This window comes from Gouania willdenowi, chromosome 2 (genome assembly GCF_900634775.1).
Source record: "Gouania willdenowi chromosome 2, fGouWil2.1, whole genome shotgun sequence".
Taxonomy (NCBI): domain Eukaryota; kingdom Metazoa; phylum Chordata; class Actinopteri; order Blenniiformes; family Gobiesocidae; genus Gouania; species Gouania willdenowi.
Window position 1 is genome coordinate 1,698,310 of NC_041045.1, and position 17,960 is coordinate 1,716,269.

Sequence of the window (17,960 nt, forward strand, 5' to 3'; positions counted from 1 at the left end):
ATGAGTGATGGAGAATTATGCAGCGCCTCTTCTCCTGTCGTCTTATCGTGTGTGTGTGTGTGTGTGTGTGTGTGTGTGTGTGTGTGTGTGTGTGTGTGTGTGTGTGTGTGTGTGTGTGTGTGTGTGTGTGTGTGTGTGTGTGTGTGTGTGCGCGTGTGCGTGTGCGTGTGCGTGTGCGTGTGCGTGAAAGCACAAACATCTCCAACGTCTGAGTGTTGTACATTTCTCTCTTCCTAAATTAGGAACGTGAAAGTATTCAGAGTTTAAAATTTTGTTTATTACATAAACATTCTCTAACGCACACGTGTCAAACTCAAGGCCCGGGGGCCAAACTCGGCCCTTTTGGAACATCCAATTCGGTCCCCAGGAGAATGTGAAAAAAAATGACAGAGAAAACATGAGGTTCTCACACTTTTCCTGATGCTTTTAGTCAATTTTAATGTTACACTGTTGGAAAAAACTCAAAATCCCTCAATTTTCCCTAAATTATTACATAATGTTTCCTTTAATTAAGTAGATATTCCCTACCAAACACCTATTTTCACCAAGTTTTCTTGCCATATTTTTGCTCCTTTTAATGCGTTTGTGCTACATTACTCCCATTTCTGACACTTTTGCATCACATTTCAATGCGTTTTCTGCAAATTTTTTTAATACTTCCAAGACATTTTTATCCTTTCCACCTATTATCACATATGTTGACCCATGATTGTCACTTTTAACCTCTTTTTCACCACATTCACGATTTTGAATGCTAGTTTAAACTATTTTTCCCTCCATTTATAAATTCCATTACCACAATTTGCAACTTTTAACCAATTTTTGTGGTTTTTGAATGTTCATGTCTTAGTGTTCAACCACCTTCACCTTGAGAACCACTGCTTTATTTGTTCTGTGTCTACATAATATTCCATCTAATCTCCATCCCTACAGCTCCATCAACAGCAGTCAGGTGACAGTGTTGGGGTACGGCCTCCTCACCACAGACGCCCACGCCCTCATCCAGGCTCTGAACAGACGACGGTTCGCGGTGGTCGTGGTGGACGAGTCCCACTACCTCAAGTCCAGGAACGCGGCTCGGACTAAGATCCTCCTCCCTCTGATCCAGGGCGCTACGCGGGCCGTGCTGCTCACGGGCACGCCTGCCCTGGGCCGTCCTGAGGAGGTAATAAAGTAATAAAATGTAATTAAATGAGGTTTTAATGACGTCTCGTGAGAGGGTGAGGATGCAGGATGGAGCTCAGTAAGCTGTTTTCACATCGCTCCACATGACGTGGACATTTGTGTTTTTACTAAAAAAAACAAAGTGAGAGATCAGTGGGCAGGAACAGGTGAGGTCGCCATGGTAACCGCTCTCATCCAACACTCAGAAAGCCAATTAACTCGCTCCCGCATCACTTATCCTCCAGGATCCCGTTGGTCTTATTTCAATAACCTTTGTAGCAAAAAAAAAAAACTTCATTTACAAAGGTTGATATGAAGAGACACGGCAGCAGCGCCGCAATAAACGAGAGGAGTAATAAAAAGGAGCAGACGGAGGGAGGGGGGAGGAGTTTAGAGACAATAGGACGGGATGTTCACATGGAGAACAGCTCTGTGATTTATTACATCACTTTACTGTGTGTGAGGCTGCAGTAGCAGCGGCGTTCCATCACTGCAGAGTTAGAAAGGTTCCTCCAAACATGTCCTAAAACCTTTTAAATGTCCTTATTAGTAGATCTATGTCTAATAAAACACTTTATTATTACGCACCATTTTCATTTTATTAACTTTTGAAAAAGGGACTACTTTGTGTAAAGCACATGTGTCAAACTAAAGGCCCGGGGGCCAAATCTGGCCCTTTGGAAAAACGCGTCCCTTTGAAGCTCAATATTTGTGAGAAAATGAGCCAGAATTAGAGCTTGAAATTGAATTCAAAGCAGGAAAAATCCTGTGATGATGATGATGATGATGATGTTTTTCTCCCTCCAGTACAGGAAAGCCAGTTTAAAAAAAAAATTAACAGCTGGAAAATGTACACAAATGTAATCTTTGATGTAATTTTGTATGAAAATAAAGCCTGAGTTTTATTTGAAAGCTTACCATCGTAAACCTTTATTTTGAAAATGAGGAAGCGAGTGATACAGTTCAATATGAGGAACGTTATTAAGGCAGAACATGCAAACTCCTTGTTTGATGTGTCAGTAATTAAATATGTAACAGTGCCGACAGTGTCTACACATCATCACAGTGTGAGGTCACACCATCGATGGCCCCGCCCCCACGGTGGTGATAATGAAGTGATGAAACACAGCCACATAATTATTAATTCAGCGTGAGTTATAGGAGAAGCAGAGGTGGTCACATGCTCGCATCCTGCCTTCATCGCTAACTCCTCCCACCTACTATAACAACACCTATTATAACCACTGAGGCAGAGCTACAGCTGTTTATTCACCATCACCACGGTGATGATAACTAAAGATTAAAGTGTTGAAGTGACGCAAACGCCAACAATGACCTCCTGTTGTCACAAAAAAAAGACATGTAAACATTCCATAAAGTATATTGGAGTCACCTTTTACAGATAATACCAAAAACATAACTTTCTAAAATATATTGTCGCTCATTTTTTATTTTTGTATCAACATTATTCTGTAATTTAATCCCAAGAACAGACATTACATCTTTGTTTTACTGCACATGTTTACATAGTTTAGATACCAAGTGTAAACTAGGGAATGACAAATGACCTCATACTGTATAATCTGTGGAACACCATAGATTAAACTGGTCTGTATTGTATGTTGTATTTTTTAACACATTTATTTTAGCTTTGCACATTATTTGTGTTATTTTATGATAAATAATATCTTGAAATGTCATGAGTTTTGATTTATTAGTAATAGTAGACTTCAATGATCTCACAAGTAGTACTAGTAGACTGTTGCTAGCATATGATGCTAACTAGTAACCCTAAATTAAATACTAGTAGAGATTAATAATGGTCTTAATCTTTTTAAGAAATGTTCACATTTTATTTCCATGTCATTTTATTATAATCTCTTTATTTTTCAGCTCTTTATGCAAATCGAGGCTCTTTATCCGAAGAGCTTTGGGACGTGGAGCGACTACGCCACTAAATACTGCAACGCCCACTACAGGTAAGCTAATATATTAGCACCACGACAGGTGAGCTAATATATTAACATTACTACATGTGAGCTAATATAATAGCATTAATACAGGTGAGCTAATATATTAGCATTACTACAGGTGAGCTAATATATTAGCATTACTACAGGTGAGCTAATATATTAGCATTACTACAGGTGAGCTAATATATTAGCATTACTACAGGTGAGCTAATATATTAGCATTACTACAGGTGAGCTAATATATTAGCATTACTACAGGTGAGCTAATATATTAGCATTAATACAGGTGAGCTAATATATTAGCATTACTACAGGTGAGCTAATATATTAGCATTACTACAGGTGAGCTAATATATTAGCATTACTACAGGTGAGCTAATATATTAGCATTACTACAGGTGAGCTAATATATTAGCATTACTACAGGTGAGCTAATATATTAGCATTACTACAGGTGAGCTAATATATTAGCATTACTACAGGTGAGCTACTATATTAGCATTACTACAGGTGAGCTAATATATTAGCATTACTACAGGTGAGCTAATATATTAGCATTACTACAGGTGAGCTAATATATTAGCATTACTACAGGTGAGCTAATATATTAGCATTACTACAGGTGAGCTAATATATTAGCATTACTACAGGTGAGCTACTATAATAGCATTACTACAGGTCAGCCAATATAATAGCACCACTACAGGTGAGCTAATATATTAGCACCACTGATGGTTACAGGACCAGGACGTGAACATATGCTCTTTATTTGTAGCTCAGCTCTGTCCACGGTATCTCATAGTTTAATTGGGTCTGCTGGGACCAGGTGGGCTGGTACCTGAGTGTGTAGTGGAATAGAGTCACTGGGTTTTGTTGTCGTAGCCAGAACCTTCTCTACAGCCAAGCGTTAAACACCACCGGGCTGTGGGTTGGCAGAGACGCCATCTTTACATGTGTGAACAAACGCATCAAACGCACTGTGTTGGAGTCTATTTTGGATGTAAATCAAAGTGGGCGACTCGCTCCACGGTCCACGGTGGGCTCAGAGCCACTGGTACCAGTCTGTGTGTAATAGATCCTGAAGTGGCTACACACACACACACACTCAGCAGCAGCGTTAGCAGTAACTTCCTCCTCCATCCTTAAACACTAGTGACTCAGTGATACAGAGCCAGACTCTAGTTGAGTTAAATGCGTCCCAGCTCAGCGCCAACATGGCTGATTCCCAGGCTTTGTGTGAGCAGCCATTTGGCTGATAAACACTAAAGTTCCTCAAGTTTTCTTCTTTTCTTCTTCTTCTTCTTCTTCTTCTCCTCCTCCATGAACCATTTTACTGAATGTTTCTGCTGCTCTACAGAAAAACACCTTTAACTGTTTCCTCATCTCACTTACACTTGGGTGACCATTGTTAGATTTAAGAAAAGACACTTGGGACGACATCTTCATACTAAAAAAGTACTTGACGTTGTCTTGAATCTACCTTGTAACGGCAAAAATACAATATAGTAGATAAATAAGTTAGTATTCTTATCTATGTAACAAAGACTTTGAAAAATGACTGAAGTCAATCACCTTTATTATAAAATTACATAACAAGCTGTCCTTGAAAAAACTGGTGGAATTTCTCCGATTGAGCAAATATTAGCAGAGTTACGGTCATTTAAATTAACGTGTTCTCCAACATGTGTTTGCATTAGAAACGTCCGAGTCCTTTCCTTGTGTTTTCAGGTACTTTGGTTCCCGTAGACAGTGGGACTGTCGTGGGGCGTCAAACCTGGACGAGCTGCACCAGCGTCTCAGTCGCTTCATGATCCGACGCCTCAAAGCTGACGTTCTTCCTCAGCTGCCCCCGAAAGTCCGTCAGAGAATCCCCTTCGACCTGCCCAAGGAGGCTGCAAAGGTACACACACACACACACACACACACACGTCACATTCATTACAAATTCATGACACTTTAAATCAATACAAGTTTAGTAATATATGCAGAGTCTACAATTGTGCAAAAATGTCAAAAAAAAAATAGGCAAAACGGAACGTCTCCGCGCTGAATAGCACGTACCACGTTCCCGAGAATTCAGTCAAATGACTTGGTTCTACCGAGGCTCCTGACATCCGCTCATAGAATATCCATGTCAAATTACAGCCCGATTCAATGAGCATTAACGGAGGAGTGGTCATTTGAAAAATGGCAACTGGCAAATCTCATGAAAATACAAAAAAAACCTGCAGTCACATATTTTAGATCGGTAAGAAAGCTTTTTATTGTTTGAATATTCCAGAAGGTCCTAAAATCTAAAGTTTAAAATGCACAAAGTGCAGAGAGAGTTGTTAAAAAGTAAAAAAAAAAAAAATATGTGGTGAGACCTCAGGGATTAGATTATAGCTGCTGGTGTTTTACATTAGTCCAGATTATGGTTACCAGGTGATCTTTAATGAGCAGCGAGGACGAGGAGGGACAGGATGAGTGAGTGGTTGATGAAGGAGGCAGAGGCGGCTCTACTATGAATAGATCTATGACAGTCAGTGTCTGGATGGTAAATGTCAGGTTGGCTGTGTAGGTGTGTGTGTGTGTGTGGGTGTGTGTCATCCATAAGCTCACATTGAGTCCACCTCCATCCGTATCTCAGGCTGGAGTTCCAGTGTTTTCTATCATATCAGCAGCAGCTCTAATGAAGCTCTGCGGACTGACAACACAATAAGGAAAAGTGCTGATGCAGGCGCTTTCTACTCCATTCTCCTAAATGTTAAGGGACGCTGTAATTAGGGCTAAATACAGGCTCCGTTTCTACATATGGGCACCAATTATTCCAGTGAGAGAACACGGAGGAAAAGTTCACGTCGTGTTTCTCTGTTCGTGTGTAGCTCGTTTGTTTCTGATGTTTCTGCTCCAATGAGAAGTTGAGGATGAGGTCATTACCTCAGGTTGATGACCATCTGGTCAATAAAGCTCTAATCTATTCTATTTCATTCACTGTTATTATTATTTGACCTTTACCTGCTGAGAAAGTTGGAAACTGTGTGTAGTATCGGTGCTGAGCGCTGTCCGTGGTGCTGAACACTTCCTCAGACGAACGTATGGCTTCAGTTGGACTTTAAAGCTTCGCACGACTCTTATCTTTCCTCTATAGTATATAGTCATCTTAAAGATGGAAATCCTTGTTTTAATCACAAGTAAAATGAGTTAAAAGTGACCAAAAATGGTGGAAAAGTGGGTGAAATGGAGTTTAAAAACCACAGAAATTGGTTAAAAATGACAAATTAGAGTGGACAAAAACAGACAGAAAACGTAATAAAAAGGGTTCAAAGTGTCAATATTAGAACAATTAGTTTAAACTGACAAATAATGGGCATGACAAATGGGGAATGTGGGTAAATTGGCAAAAAATAAGCATGAAATATGACCCAATAATGGGTCAACATATGTGACATTAGGTGGAAAAGTGGTGGAAAGGGTTTATAAGTGCTGCAAATTTCTGGAAAATGTATTAAAAGTGTCAAAAACAGGAGTAATGTTGCAAAAATGCGGTAAAAGTTGCAAAAATATGGCAAGAAAAAGTGACGAAAATAGGTTATAATATGGGGAGTTTGGTGTAGTTTCAGAAATAGGGTAAAAATAAGCAAAAATGGGCTAAAATTGTTAAAAATTTTTCCTAGTTTATTGAAGGCATCTGGTGACCCCCTCCCAGTGTCTCACAACCCCAAATGGGTCCTAACCCCAAGGTTGAGAACCCCTCAACTTGACAAAAGCGTAACTTTTCCTCCTTTCTTTTGAAAATAAGGAATTGGACCCTTTCACATTAATTATATGATTTTAGACTGATTCATTATAACTTCATGAATAAAATGCATTTTTATTTCACTTTGATTTGTGTATTATTTTTTTTGAACTACACATTCAGAGATTCTTGTATAGAGAGCAAAGAAAAACCCTAAAAGACGTGATTAAAGAATCCAACATCAGTCTCTCACTTTAATGATGGAGAAGAAATAAAAAGTCCAGTTTTTTAGCGTTTCTCTGTCCAAGCGTTGAGTTTCCCGTCGTCACGTTTGTTCATCAGATGAATTATTTGCTCACAGTGAAACTAACGTTGCCGTATTTCATCGTCGCTGCTAAACGGAGGCGTTTTTTAAAGGAAGGTCAGAGAGAAAAAAAACTGCAACAATATGAATATGAAAGGCTGAGTGAGCATCATCTCCCTCCAAACAAGGCCTGATAAATATATAAATATATAAATAAATCTCATTTTCCTCCGTAATGATGGCTTTTATCTTCCACAGCCAGATACTTTTTATGCCCCTCCTGCCCTTTACGTGTCAGCACTGGCCTTTTCCATTGGTGGATATCATGGTTGGATGGAGTGGATCAACAATTGAAAATTGCCAAATACATTGTCATTGTAGGAGTTCTTATTATTATTTTTCTTCTGCAACTCCTTTGTCCTAAAACTCCTCCGAGGCTAATAATGCAGCACTAATGACAACCTTGCGAATACAGGTCGTGCTTAGTTATTATTATTATTATTATTGTTATTATTATTATTGATAATAATAAAAAGAAAGAGAGTGCATGAATGCACAGTTCTTAATTAAAACTGTCTCTGAGACGCATCCATAGACGAGACGCAGCTTTGTGCTCCTGTTTATTCATTTCTACGTCCTTGACTTTGACGACATTGTGAAGCCACTGAAATGCTAATGCGTCGCTAACTCCGGCAAAGCTTTCATGTCGCATCAGAAAAGAAAAAAAAAGACGAAGAAAAAAACGACACACCCCCTTTCATTTTTGACTCAAGAACAGAGGACGTGTTCACTCAGTGTGAGTAGGCTCCGCCCACCGTATGGACCCTGTTTGATGGTTTTCTAAACGTCACTATCATGTCTTACTCTCACGTGTTGAGACTGAAACGTGTGGAAAAACGTTTCTGCTAAAATTCAGTGAAATCAAGCATTATTAAGTTAGTGTCAGTGTTTACTACTGTCACTAGTTAGCATCATATGCTAATAAGGGGGTGGGGAAAGTAAATTTGACGTGTTGCCAGATTCCTCAAGAAACTAAAATAATTTTTTGAACAATTTTAGCCTATTTTTGCTTATTTTTAATTTTTTTCTGCAACTACACCAAACTCACCATATTTTAACCTATTTTCATCACTTTTTCTTGCCATTTTTTTGCTCTTTTTAATGCATTTTTGCTATATTACTCACATTTCAATGCCTTTTCTGCACATTTTTTTCACTTTTAAGACACTTATAAACCTTTTCCATCACTTTTCCACCCATTGTCACATATGTTGAACCATTATTGCCACTTTTAGCCTCTTTTCACCATATTTCATGCTTCTTTTTTCCAATTTAACCACATTCATACTTTTTAATGCCCATATTTTGCTGGTTTAAACAAATTTTCCCGACATTTTTAAATTCCATCACCCACATTTTGCAACTTTTAACCAATTTCAGTGGTTTAAAAATCCCATTTTCTTCAATGTTCATGTCTGTGTTCAACCACCTTCAGGTACAGTGGTGGACCTCAGTCTCTGGGACATTTTTTTCCACTTTAAAGACATGTTCAGCACTTGTAAACCCTTTCTACCACTTTTCCACCTAATATCACATATGTTGACCCATTATTGCCTCTTTTCACCATATTTCATGATTATTTTAGCTAATTTAACCACATTCGTGGTTTGTCATGCCCATTATCTGCCAGTTTAAACTAATTGTTCCTACTTTTTTCTGCCACTTTTCAGCCAATATTGACACTTTGGACCATTTTCTACCAATTTTGATCACTTTTAACCCATTTTATTTGTGATTAAAAACAAGGATTTCTGTCTTTAAGATGACTATAATAATAGTAAACGTTCCTGGATAACAGTGGATATTATTCAGATGAATGAATATGTGGTTATCACAGATTCATAGAACAATTGGCCATCGTTTTGCTGACTTTATGGATGGAACCTGCAGAACCACTGCTTTTAGAACACCAAAAACCCTGACTACTAAGCCACTTTCTAGTTTATAGGTGCGTTGACTCTCGCTGCTACTTCCTGTCTTGCTGCGTGTGTCTAATAATGATGAGTTATTCTAACCTACATGTTGTTTATGAGCAGGAGGAAACATATGCTCTCTCCTTAAATACTCTCCAATCACCTTGAGAGAACGCCGAGCCTCTTTGATTTATTGCAGCGGCCGCGCTGCTTCTCCATCTTCGACCCCAACTTGTCACACGGCTGCTATAATTGGACGATACTCATGACCCAACTACCACAGCAGCCCAGTGGAGGGGGGGCGGTGCAGACTAGGGAATTCTCCATCTCTCTCATTCTCTCTCTGTTTCTTCTTCTTCCAGTAAAAGTAGGACACGCAGCACCAACATTAATTGTTTTGCCCTTTATACGTGAAACACACCAAAGAAAGTAATAAAGGATGTCTCCGTGCTCTGGTTCTTTCCCGTAGGAAGCCTCGGCCAGCTTTGCCCAGTGGGAGCGGCTGATGAAGAGTTTGGGGTCGGGGGTCGTTGCTGTGGACAACCCCTTCTCTGAGGTCATGGGCCTGGTCACGCAGATGTACAAGCAGACGGCCGTCGCTAAGGTAACCGGTGGAGAGCAGGTGTATCCTTCCACTGCTGCAAATAGTCCCTGTTTGTCTCCAGCTTGTCCACAAAACGAGTCCCAGATGCTCTACATATTATTGCAACGTCTACTGTAGAGTTAATAACAGGAAACAAGTCCCTCAGTTATCTTTCATCACCATCCATTGATCCGTCACATGTGACACTATTCCACTAAAGTGTCAGACCATTCCTCTGATTGTTCGTCCTGTTTTTAAAACTCTGTTCAACACGATGTAACACGGATACTTTTTTATGAGCAGCTTAACTAAAAAAAAGTTTCAGTTTCCTCGCCGATCACCTTCGATTTATTGCTGGTGAAAGGGGATTTTAAAAACCACAGAAATTGGATAAAAGTTGCAAATTGTGGGTAATGGACTTTAAAAATGTAGGGAAAATGAGCATGACAAATGGTGAATGTGGTTAAATTGGCAAAATAAACATAAAATGTTGTGAATAGAGGTTAAAAGTGACAAAAATGGGTCATTATATGTGACATTAGGTGGTGGAAAGGGTTTATAAGTGCTGAAAATGTCTTTAAAGTGGTAAAAATGTGAAGAAAAGACATTGAAATGTGATATAGATGTGTCAGAAATGGGAGTAATGTAGCATCGACCCCAAGGTTGAGAACCCCTGGTGTAGATGTTGTAGTGATTATAGCATCATGTAAAGTTATCGTGGCTCTGATGTTGTTGGGGGTCGTATCGTCTTCTTCCTCGTGTCTGGACGTCAGTAAATATACATCCTACATAATATATAATATATAAATATAGATTCTTTGGTGTTGTTCCCTCCATTAGCTGGACGCCCTCAGCCATGAGCAGAGCGTCCTCAGAGGTTCACAGGGACCGGAGATAAGCACACGGTGCGCCCCCTCACTGGGATCTGTGTTTATTCAGTGTTTGCTGATTGGATTTCTGCTTGGTTTCATTTCACCTCGTCTCATTTCCTCCTCGGACTCTTCCTCCACGTCTATAAAAAGCTGTGTGTTCTAACGGATGGGCCGCTGTAATAGATGTGCACATGGGTGTCAGTCATGCCCCCCACCCCACCCCACCCCCCTGCCTGCCAGGCTCGCGGCGGCGCTGCTGCCAAAGGCCTTTGGGGTATTTTTGTTGCTTTAGCCGCTGAGCATCTGCTCCCAATTACCCAGAGAGGACATGAGGAGCAGTAGCAGAGGATGGACTTTAAAGTTTGTCTCTAATTAAACTGAGTGAAGCCCAGCCGTCAGTAATGAGGACCCCCCCCACATCACAGTGGGGTCCACAGGCCCTGCCACGTGGGCTAATTACCAGGAAGTGGAAGCAGAGGTTCTCCCTGTTGGAGCAGGTGTGACGGCTGCAAGAGGACAGGGCACTCACGGAGCTCAGGGTGCTGCTATTCTCAGAGGCAGCTTGACATGCTCTACTGTTAGTGTTACTGTGAGTGTTAGTGGAGGAATGTGGGGGCGCCTCGTGGACGGGATGAGTTCAGGACGACACGTTAGGACAGTTTGGCAGCAAAGCTTCACCATCGATATTATTAATAACACATGCACATTTAAAAACTCACCTCAGCACAAGCCAAGGGGATTTAAACAAAAGTTTGAACAAAAAATGTTCAATATTCCTCACCAGGGGTGTTAAACATGCACTGCAGACCAACTCTGGCCTAGAAAGGCTTCCATTGTGGCCCACGGAAGGATTTGATCTAAAACGTGAATCGTTGCGTACGTTCCTTAAGTCAATAAGACAACTCTCGATTTCTCACAAATAATCTCATAATAATTCATAATTCAGTTTCCTGTGATTTCCACACCGCGATGCTTTCAATGAGCTCCCCTCGACAGGAGTCAGGAACGCTGTCAGTTTTCAGGGAGATTTATTTTGGGAGCCACGTGTAGACGTGTGAGCTCTGTATCATGTGACGTACAGTTAGGGTGTATAGGATGGGTTTTTAAATTAGTTTTTATTTATTTGTTATTACTACTTTTTTATTTCTATTATGTTTTTTTAATATTCATGTATATATGTTTTATTTGTTTTATTTATTTATTATTAATTGCTTACTAATGTATTTAATTTTTAATATTTTTATTTATTTAATTATTTAATTTTTTTAAATTTATTTTAGTTCCTATTTTTATTGTATTTGATATTTTCTAATAATTTTTTATTTACTTTATTAATCTCAAGTTTTATTTATTTTCATTTGTTCAATTATTTTATTTTATTTATTTATTTATCTTTGGTTTTATTATGTTTCCATATATTTACTCATCAGTTCTCTGTTAAATTAAATCACTGTCGCTGCTGCAGCCTTTCAAACCATCTGTGGAGTAAAGTTCTCCACTTCGTCCTCGTCGTCTTCTTTAAAAGGATCTTTTGTGTTTCGTGTCCTAAAAACAAAGCGCTGAGCGCTCTGACGGCCACGCTGTGACTCATTGATTGGTTCTCACTATCTTCCACCTGACAAATGAAGCCTTTCTAAGTCTGAATCTCCACCGATCAATAGATGATCGATCTGGCAGAGACGATGTAGCGCTGATCGATCGGAGCAACTTCCTCTGTGTGTGGTGGAAGCTTTCATCTGTGTGTGTGTGTGTGCGTGTGTGTGTGTGTGCATGCAGGCTGGAGCGGTGAAGGGCTACATTAAGATGATGCTGGAGGCAGAGCAGCTGAAGTTCCTGGTGTTTGCTCATCACCTGACGATGCTGCAGGCCTGCACCGAGGCCCTGGTGGAGGCCAAGGTAAACACCACCGTGTATACTATATATTTATGGATATCCTTGTTTTAATCACAAGTAAAAGGGGTTAAAAGTCTCCAAAAATGGTGGAAAAGGTGTGAAATGGGATTTTAAAAACCAGAGAAATTGGTCAGAAGTTTCAAATTAGAGTGGACAAAAACGGACAGAAGGGTTCAAAGTGTCAATATTGGAATAATTAGTTTAAAATGACAAATAATGGGCATGAGAAATGGTGAATGTGGTTAAATTGGCCAAAAAAATAAGCATGAAATATGGTGAAAAGACGTTAAAAGTGACAATAATGGGTCAACATATGTGAATTGCAAAAATGCAGTAAAAGGAGCAAAAATATGGCAAGAAAAGTGATGAAAATAGGATTAAATATGGCGAGTTTGGTGTAGTTGCAGAAAAAGGGTAAAAATAAGCAAAAATGGGCTCAAATTGTTCAGAAAATATTCTTAGTTTCTTGATGGCATCTGGCGACCCCTTCCTAGTGTCTTGTGAACCCAAGGTTGAAAACCCCTGATCTAAAGAGCAGTAGAGACAATAGAGTGAGTTGGGTTGCCAGGTTGGGTTCAGAGTGTCTGAAGGATGTTAGCTGTTTTCATTAGAAAAGTATTGAATAGTGAAACAAGGAGATTAAATTTAGGGATCAATATTTTTAGCAAAGCAGAATATTTTATGTTTTTGTATAAATTCTCAATTTACGTCTTGACTTTGTAGATTCCTAAAATCATGGACTATTTTCAACTCTGACGTCTTATCACTGAGTTCACAAATAACGTGGATCTGCTCACCAGTGGCAACCTGTGAACTGTGTGTGTGGGTGTATGTGTGTGAGCGTGTGTGGGTGTGTTCTCACCCACCAATTAACAGCAGCTAAAAGGGGAACGACTGGAGACAAAGTGTAAAGATTATTTAAAGACTTTATAAAACATTCACAACAGCCTCGTTAGCTCGTGACGTTAGCCGCCACTGGGTTTGATGGTCCTCTCACAGACATTATGAAAGAAGTGCACAAACCATATGAAGTTGTGCTGGGACTTTAACGCAGTAATTGTGCTTCATTAATTAGAGAAAAATAACGCATTAAAAAAATATGGGAATATTATATAATAAAATCACTTTTTTTTTCACTCCAAACAGCGTGGAACCTTTCTCATTGCATGAGTTCCCAGTAGAGCCAAAATACTGATGCACACACCACAACACAAGAAACAGGAGGTCCTAAGACACCTTTACTCTCCTTTAAACAGTGCGCTGACACGCTCTGGTGGCTAACGTTAGCGAGTAAATTACAAATCACAGACAGATTTTCACCCTAAAGTCCTTCTATCCTCAGGGTTTGTGTATCTTCAATAGTCTGTGATTTACTGTCTAACTTCAGCCACCAGAGCGTGTCAGCACAGGGAGAGTAAAGGTCCCTCAGGAGAGCTCTTCTTCTCAGCTTCATTGTCATCAATCATGTGATTTGAAGATGGAGGAACTGTAAAAGATAATTCAATGAATATGGTGCATAATAATGCGTTAATTAGACATAGATCTACTAATAAGGACATTTAGAAGGTTTTAGGACACCTTTGTATAAAAATGGTGGAGGATAACTTTAAAAAGCAAAGACGAGCTCAGTCTGAACAGGAAGTCTCAAGTCTTAAGATAAACAAAGTTTCCTATTGGTCGGTTTGGAGATGCTCAGGATGTTTTCTAGCTTCATGATTTTTTTTCTCCTGACGTGGTTCTGTCCTCTGATTGGTCGACAGGTGGGTTACATCCGTATCGATGGCAGCGTTCCGTCGTCTGAGAGAATCAAACTCGTTCATAAGTTCCAGAACGACCCGGGAACACGAGTGGCTGTCCTGAGCATCCAGGCAGCTGGTCAGGTACCATCATCATCCTCAGCGTTACCATGACAACCACTCACTAACAGCTGATGGCGTTGTCCTCAGGGTCTGACACTGACTGCTGCGTCCCACGTGGTGTTCTCTGAGCTCTACTGGAACCCTGGACACATGAAGCAGGCTGAGGACCGCGCCCACCGCATTGGACAGACCTCCTCCGTCAACGTGCACTACCTCATCGCCAACGGAACCTTCGACACGGTCATGTGGGCCATGCTCAACAGGAAGGTGCTTAGCGTAGCTTAGCTTCGCTTAGCTGTGAATGAAGCTTAGCTTTTATCTGTTTGTTGCCTAGGAAACGGTGACGGGCAGCACTCTGAATGGGAAGAAAGAATACCTGAAGGCTGACGAGGGTGACAAGGACAAGTGGGAGTTCCTCAGCTTTGCCGACGTGTGGACGCCCAGCGACAGGGCGCCATCGCTGGACGGAGACGGGAACGACGACATCTTCTTCACACACGTGAGTGTTTGCACGCTGTCGTTTCTGAGATGTTTTCCATGAACGGTTCACGGCCAGCATTTCATAGTTTATTTATAGTCATCTTAAAGATGTAAATCCTTGTTTTAATCGAAAATAAAATGAATTAAAAGTGACCAAAAATGGTGGAAAAGGTGGTGAAATGGGATTTTAAAAACCACAGAAATTGGTTAAAAGTTACAAATTTTGGGTAATGGTATTTCAGAATGTTGGGAAAATTAGTTTAAAAATGTTGAATGTTGTTAAATTGGCAAAAATAAGCATAAAATATGGTGAAAATAGATTAAAAGAGACAATAATGGGTCAATATATGTGACATTAGGTGGAAAAGTGGTGGAAAGGGTTAATAAGTGCTGAAATTGTCTTTAAAGTGGAAAAAAGGCATTTAAATGTGATGGAGAAGTGGTAGAAATGTGAGTAATTTAGCAAAAATGCATTAAAATGAGCAAAAATATGGCAAGAAAAAGTGATGAAAAATATGGAAAGTTTGGTGTAGTTGTAGAAAAAGGGTAAAAATAAGCAAAAATGGGCTCAAAATTGTTCAGAAAATATTCTAATTATTCTATAAGCTTCAGTTTGACTTTGTGAAAGTTAAGTTTGTGGATGATCTAATAAAATAAATCTGCTTTTGTGCTTTTTATTGATCGTTTTTTGTCTGATTAATTTGGTTTCTTTCTGTCCTCGGAACATGTTTTAACTAAAGGAGACGTGTCTGTGTTTCAGTTTGAAAAAGAAAAGCAACACGACATCCGTTCCTTCTTCTCCCCGAACACCGCCAAGGTGAGGAAGAGGAAGAGGAAGAGGAAGGAGGAAGAGGAAGCTGTGTCATGGAGCTGTTCCTCCTGTACCTACTCTAACAGTGTTCTCCTACCGTACTGTGAGCTGTGTGCGAACCCACGCTCTACTGATGCAGGTGAGAATCAGAGATTAATCACATGACCACATGGAGTCACTGTCAGTGGCAGAGGCCTGTTGACATCATACCTTCACCAGCTACCAGACGACACATAGATAGAGAAAACGGGAGCAGAGCGTTTCATTTCCAATATTTTTATTGTTTTTGTGTATTTTTGTCTCATTTCATGCAATTTTAATGTTGTTTTGGCTTGTTGGTCATTTTTATGTCTTGTTGTTTCTACTTTTTTCTTTTTTCTCCATCATTTGTGTGTTTCTGGAGTCATTTTGTGCATTTTGAATCATCGTTGTGTATTTTTTGTGGTTTTGTAGTCATTTTGTGTATTTTTTGTCTCATTTAAAGTAATTTTAATGTTGTTTTGGGTTGTTGGAGTTATTTTTGTGTGTTATTGTTGCTACTTTTTCGTGTCTTTCTGAAGTCATTTTGTGCATTTTTGTCGATGAAGGTCAGAGGATGTGTGTGAAACCTGTGCTGCTGTGCAGGGATCAGTGTGTGGTCACACACACACACACACACACACACACACGTCCACCAAACACATTTCACACTCATAACTAATAATCTGTTGCATTAATTGTCTCTAACTCCCTGCTTTTATTTTGTAAAGGAACTGTGAGGGTAAAAACGTGAACACATTTGACTGTAGCGCTGTTTGTGTTATTCTAAATATAAATAGTCAAATAAAAACTGGTATTGAAACACCTGAGTTTAGAAAAAAAAACACTGAATCACTACTCCCAGAAAGAGCTCATAAGGACACATGAAAGCAATCAGCAGATGCCTCTGAGGAAGACAGTTAGGAGTTGAAACATGTCAGAAAATTTAAGTGAATTTCCTGAAAAAAATTGTCTGAATAAATGAAACCTTAACATATTATTTCAAAAAAGAACTTTAGAAATATCACTTTTATTTTGTGAGAAACAGTAATGGAAACACAAATTAAACTTTAGAGTTTTCTTTTTTTTTTTTTAAATCAATGTTTTAATTGATTTCCACTTATTTACAAGAAATATTTCACTGCAATTTAAATAAAAAGATTCTTGAAAATAAGGAAGAAAAAAAAATAAACATAAATAATTAAATAAATGTACTAATGGAAAATAAAGATTGTTTTCTATGTAGAAACATTAAAGATGACTTGATGCTGGTTTTTTTTTTTGGATAAATTCCAAAGGTTTTGCAGATTTCTCCATTACTTGTAGAGGGTTGAGCACACTTCTTAAGGGATAGTCACATTTTTAAAAGTTAATACCAATTTATATGGTGCATAATAATGTTAAGTTAGACGTAGATCTACTAATAAGGACATTTAGAAGGTTTTAGGACAGATTGTGGAGGATTTCACCATCTCAGTCAATGTTGACGTTAGCTTCCACTCAGTGAGGATTTCCTCTTTAACGTCGTCTACTTCTGAACCACATGGAGTCGTCTCTTATGTCTGATCATGTTAGCGATGTGTGGTGGTGGTGGTGGTGGTGGTGGTGGTAATGTTGGGTTGGGGGGCCAGACTCACAATCTGATGACATTTGAGGAAGTGTGGCCTTTTGAAGCAGCGACTCACAGAGAGGACGTAGCACTAATTAGCTCCAACACTCTCACTAACTCACCGCCTCGTTACATTTCACACCTCCACTTGCACAAATATTGGGAGAGGAAGTATTTAAATTGAACTTTGAAAGCAGAGACACACTTATTATTCTCTTTTTCCAGAGAAAAGTTGGTCTCAGGCGCTGACATTTACTTCATCCTATAAATACTTTCTGCTTTAAATCTGTTAATTCCACCTGGATGATCAACAGTGGTGTGATGTTATTGAACGGCGACTCCTTAAACCCATGCGTTCGTTGACATTTGTGCCCCACGTGCACGAGTGAGAAGAACCAGCTGTGGGATTCTGATGACTCTGCACTTTCCACACGCTGCACAGACGCAGCGATTGGATCGAAACTCTTTCTGTGTTAATGTGGTGTTAATCTGCAGAAGGTTGCGACACGTCACGTGACGGAATAGTCCCAGCTCGCCTTCCCCACATCAAAGGATCACAAAGGTATGTTCTTCAAAGTAAAACCCTTTGGAGAACATGCGAAAGCCTCCGGTTTTGTGACGTAGATGCTTTGTTTTAAAACGTAGAAAACAATAATCAGTGGAGGGCGACTTCCAGGGTTGGGCTCAATTATAATTGTAATCA

At 39.5% G+C, this 17,960-nt stretch overlaps 1 protein-coding gene and 1 long non-coding RNA gene across 3 annotated transcripts in view; one reads left to right on the top strand and one right to left on the bottom strand.

The window, feature by feature from the left end:
* Positions 1-17,960, top strand: part of zranb3 (zinc finger, RAN-binding domain containing 3) — a 64,892-nt gene that overhangs the window by 7,940 nt on the left and 38,992 nt on the right. Inside the window, exons 5-14 of one of the 2 annotated variants that reach the window (XR_003675377.1) lie at positions 934-1,165; positions 3,058-3,143; positions 4,866-5,037; positions 9,332-9,499; positions 9,602-9,736; positions 12,364-12,483; positions 14,241-14,360; positions 14,427-14,606; positions 14,674-14,838; positions 15,580-15,769. Coding sequence is in view for 1 of the 2 variants with exons in the window: in XM_028464925.1 (XP_028320726.1) it covers positions 934-1,165; positions 3,058-3,143; positions 4,866-5,037; positions 9,602-9,736; positions 12,364-12,483; positions 14,241-14,360; positions 14,427-14,606; positions 14,674-14,838; positions 15,580-15,769 (1,400 nt within the window). In the remaining variant the exon portion in view is untranslated. The remainder of the gene's footprint in view (positions 1-933; positions 1,166-3,057; positions 3,144-4,865; positions 5,038-9,331; positions 9,500-9,601; positions 9,737-12,363; positions 12,484-14,240; positions 14,361-14,426; positions 14,607-14,673; positions 14,839-15,579; positions 15,770-17,960) is intronic. The other variant, XM_028464925.1, reaches the window with a different exon arrangement.
* LOC114475074 (uncharacterized) lies at positions 550-8,755 on the bottom strand. The gene is made up of 3 exons (XR_003675418.1): positions 8,716-8,755; positions 1,259-1,262; positions 550-675 (listed from the first exon to the last, which is right to left on the bottom strand). It is a non-coding gene; the product is annotated as an uncharacterized LOC114475074 (long non-coding RNA).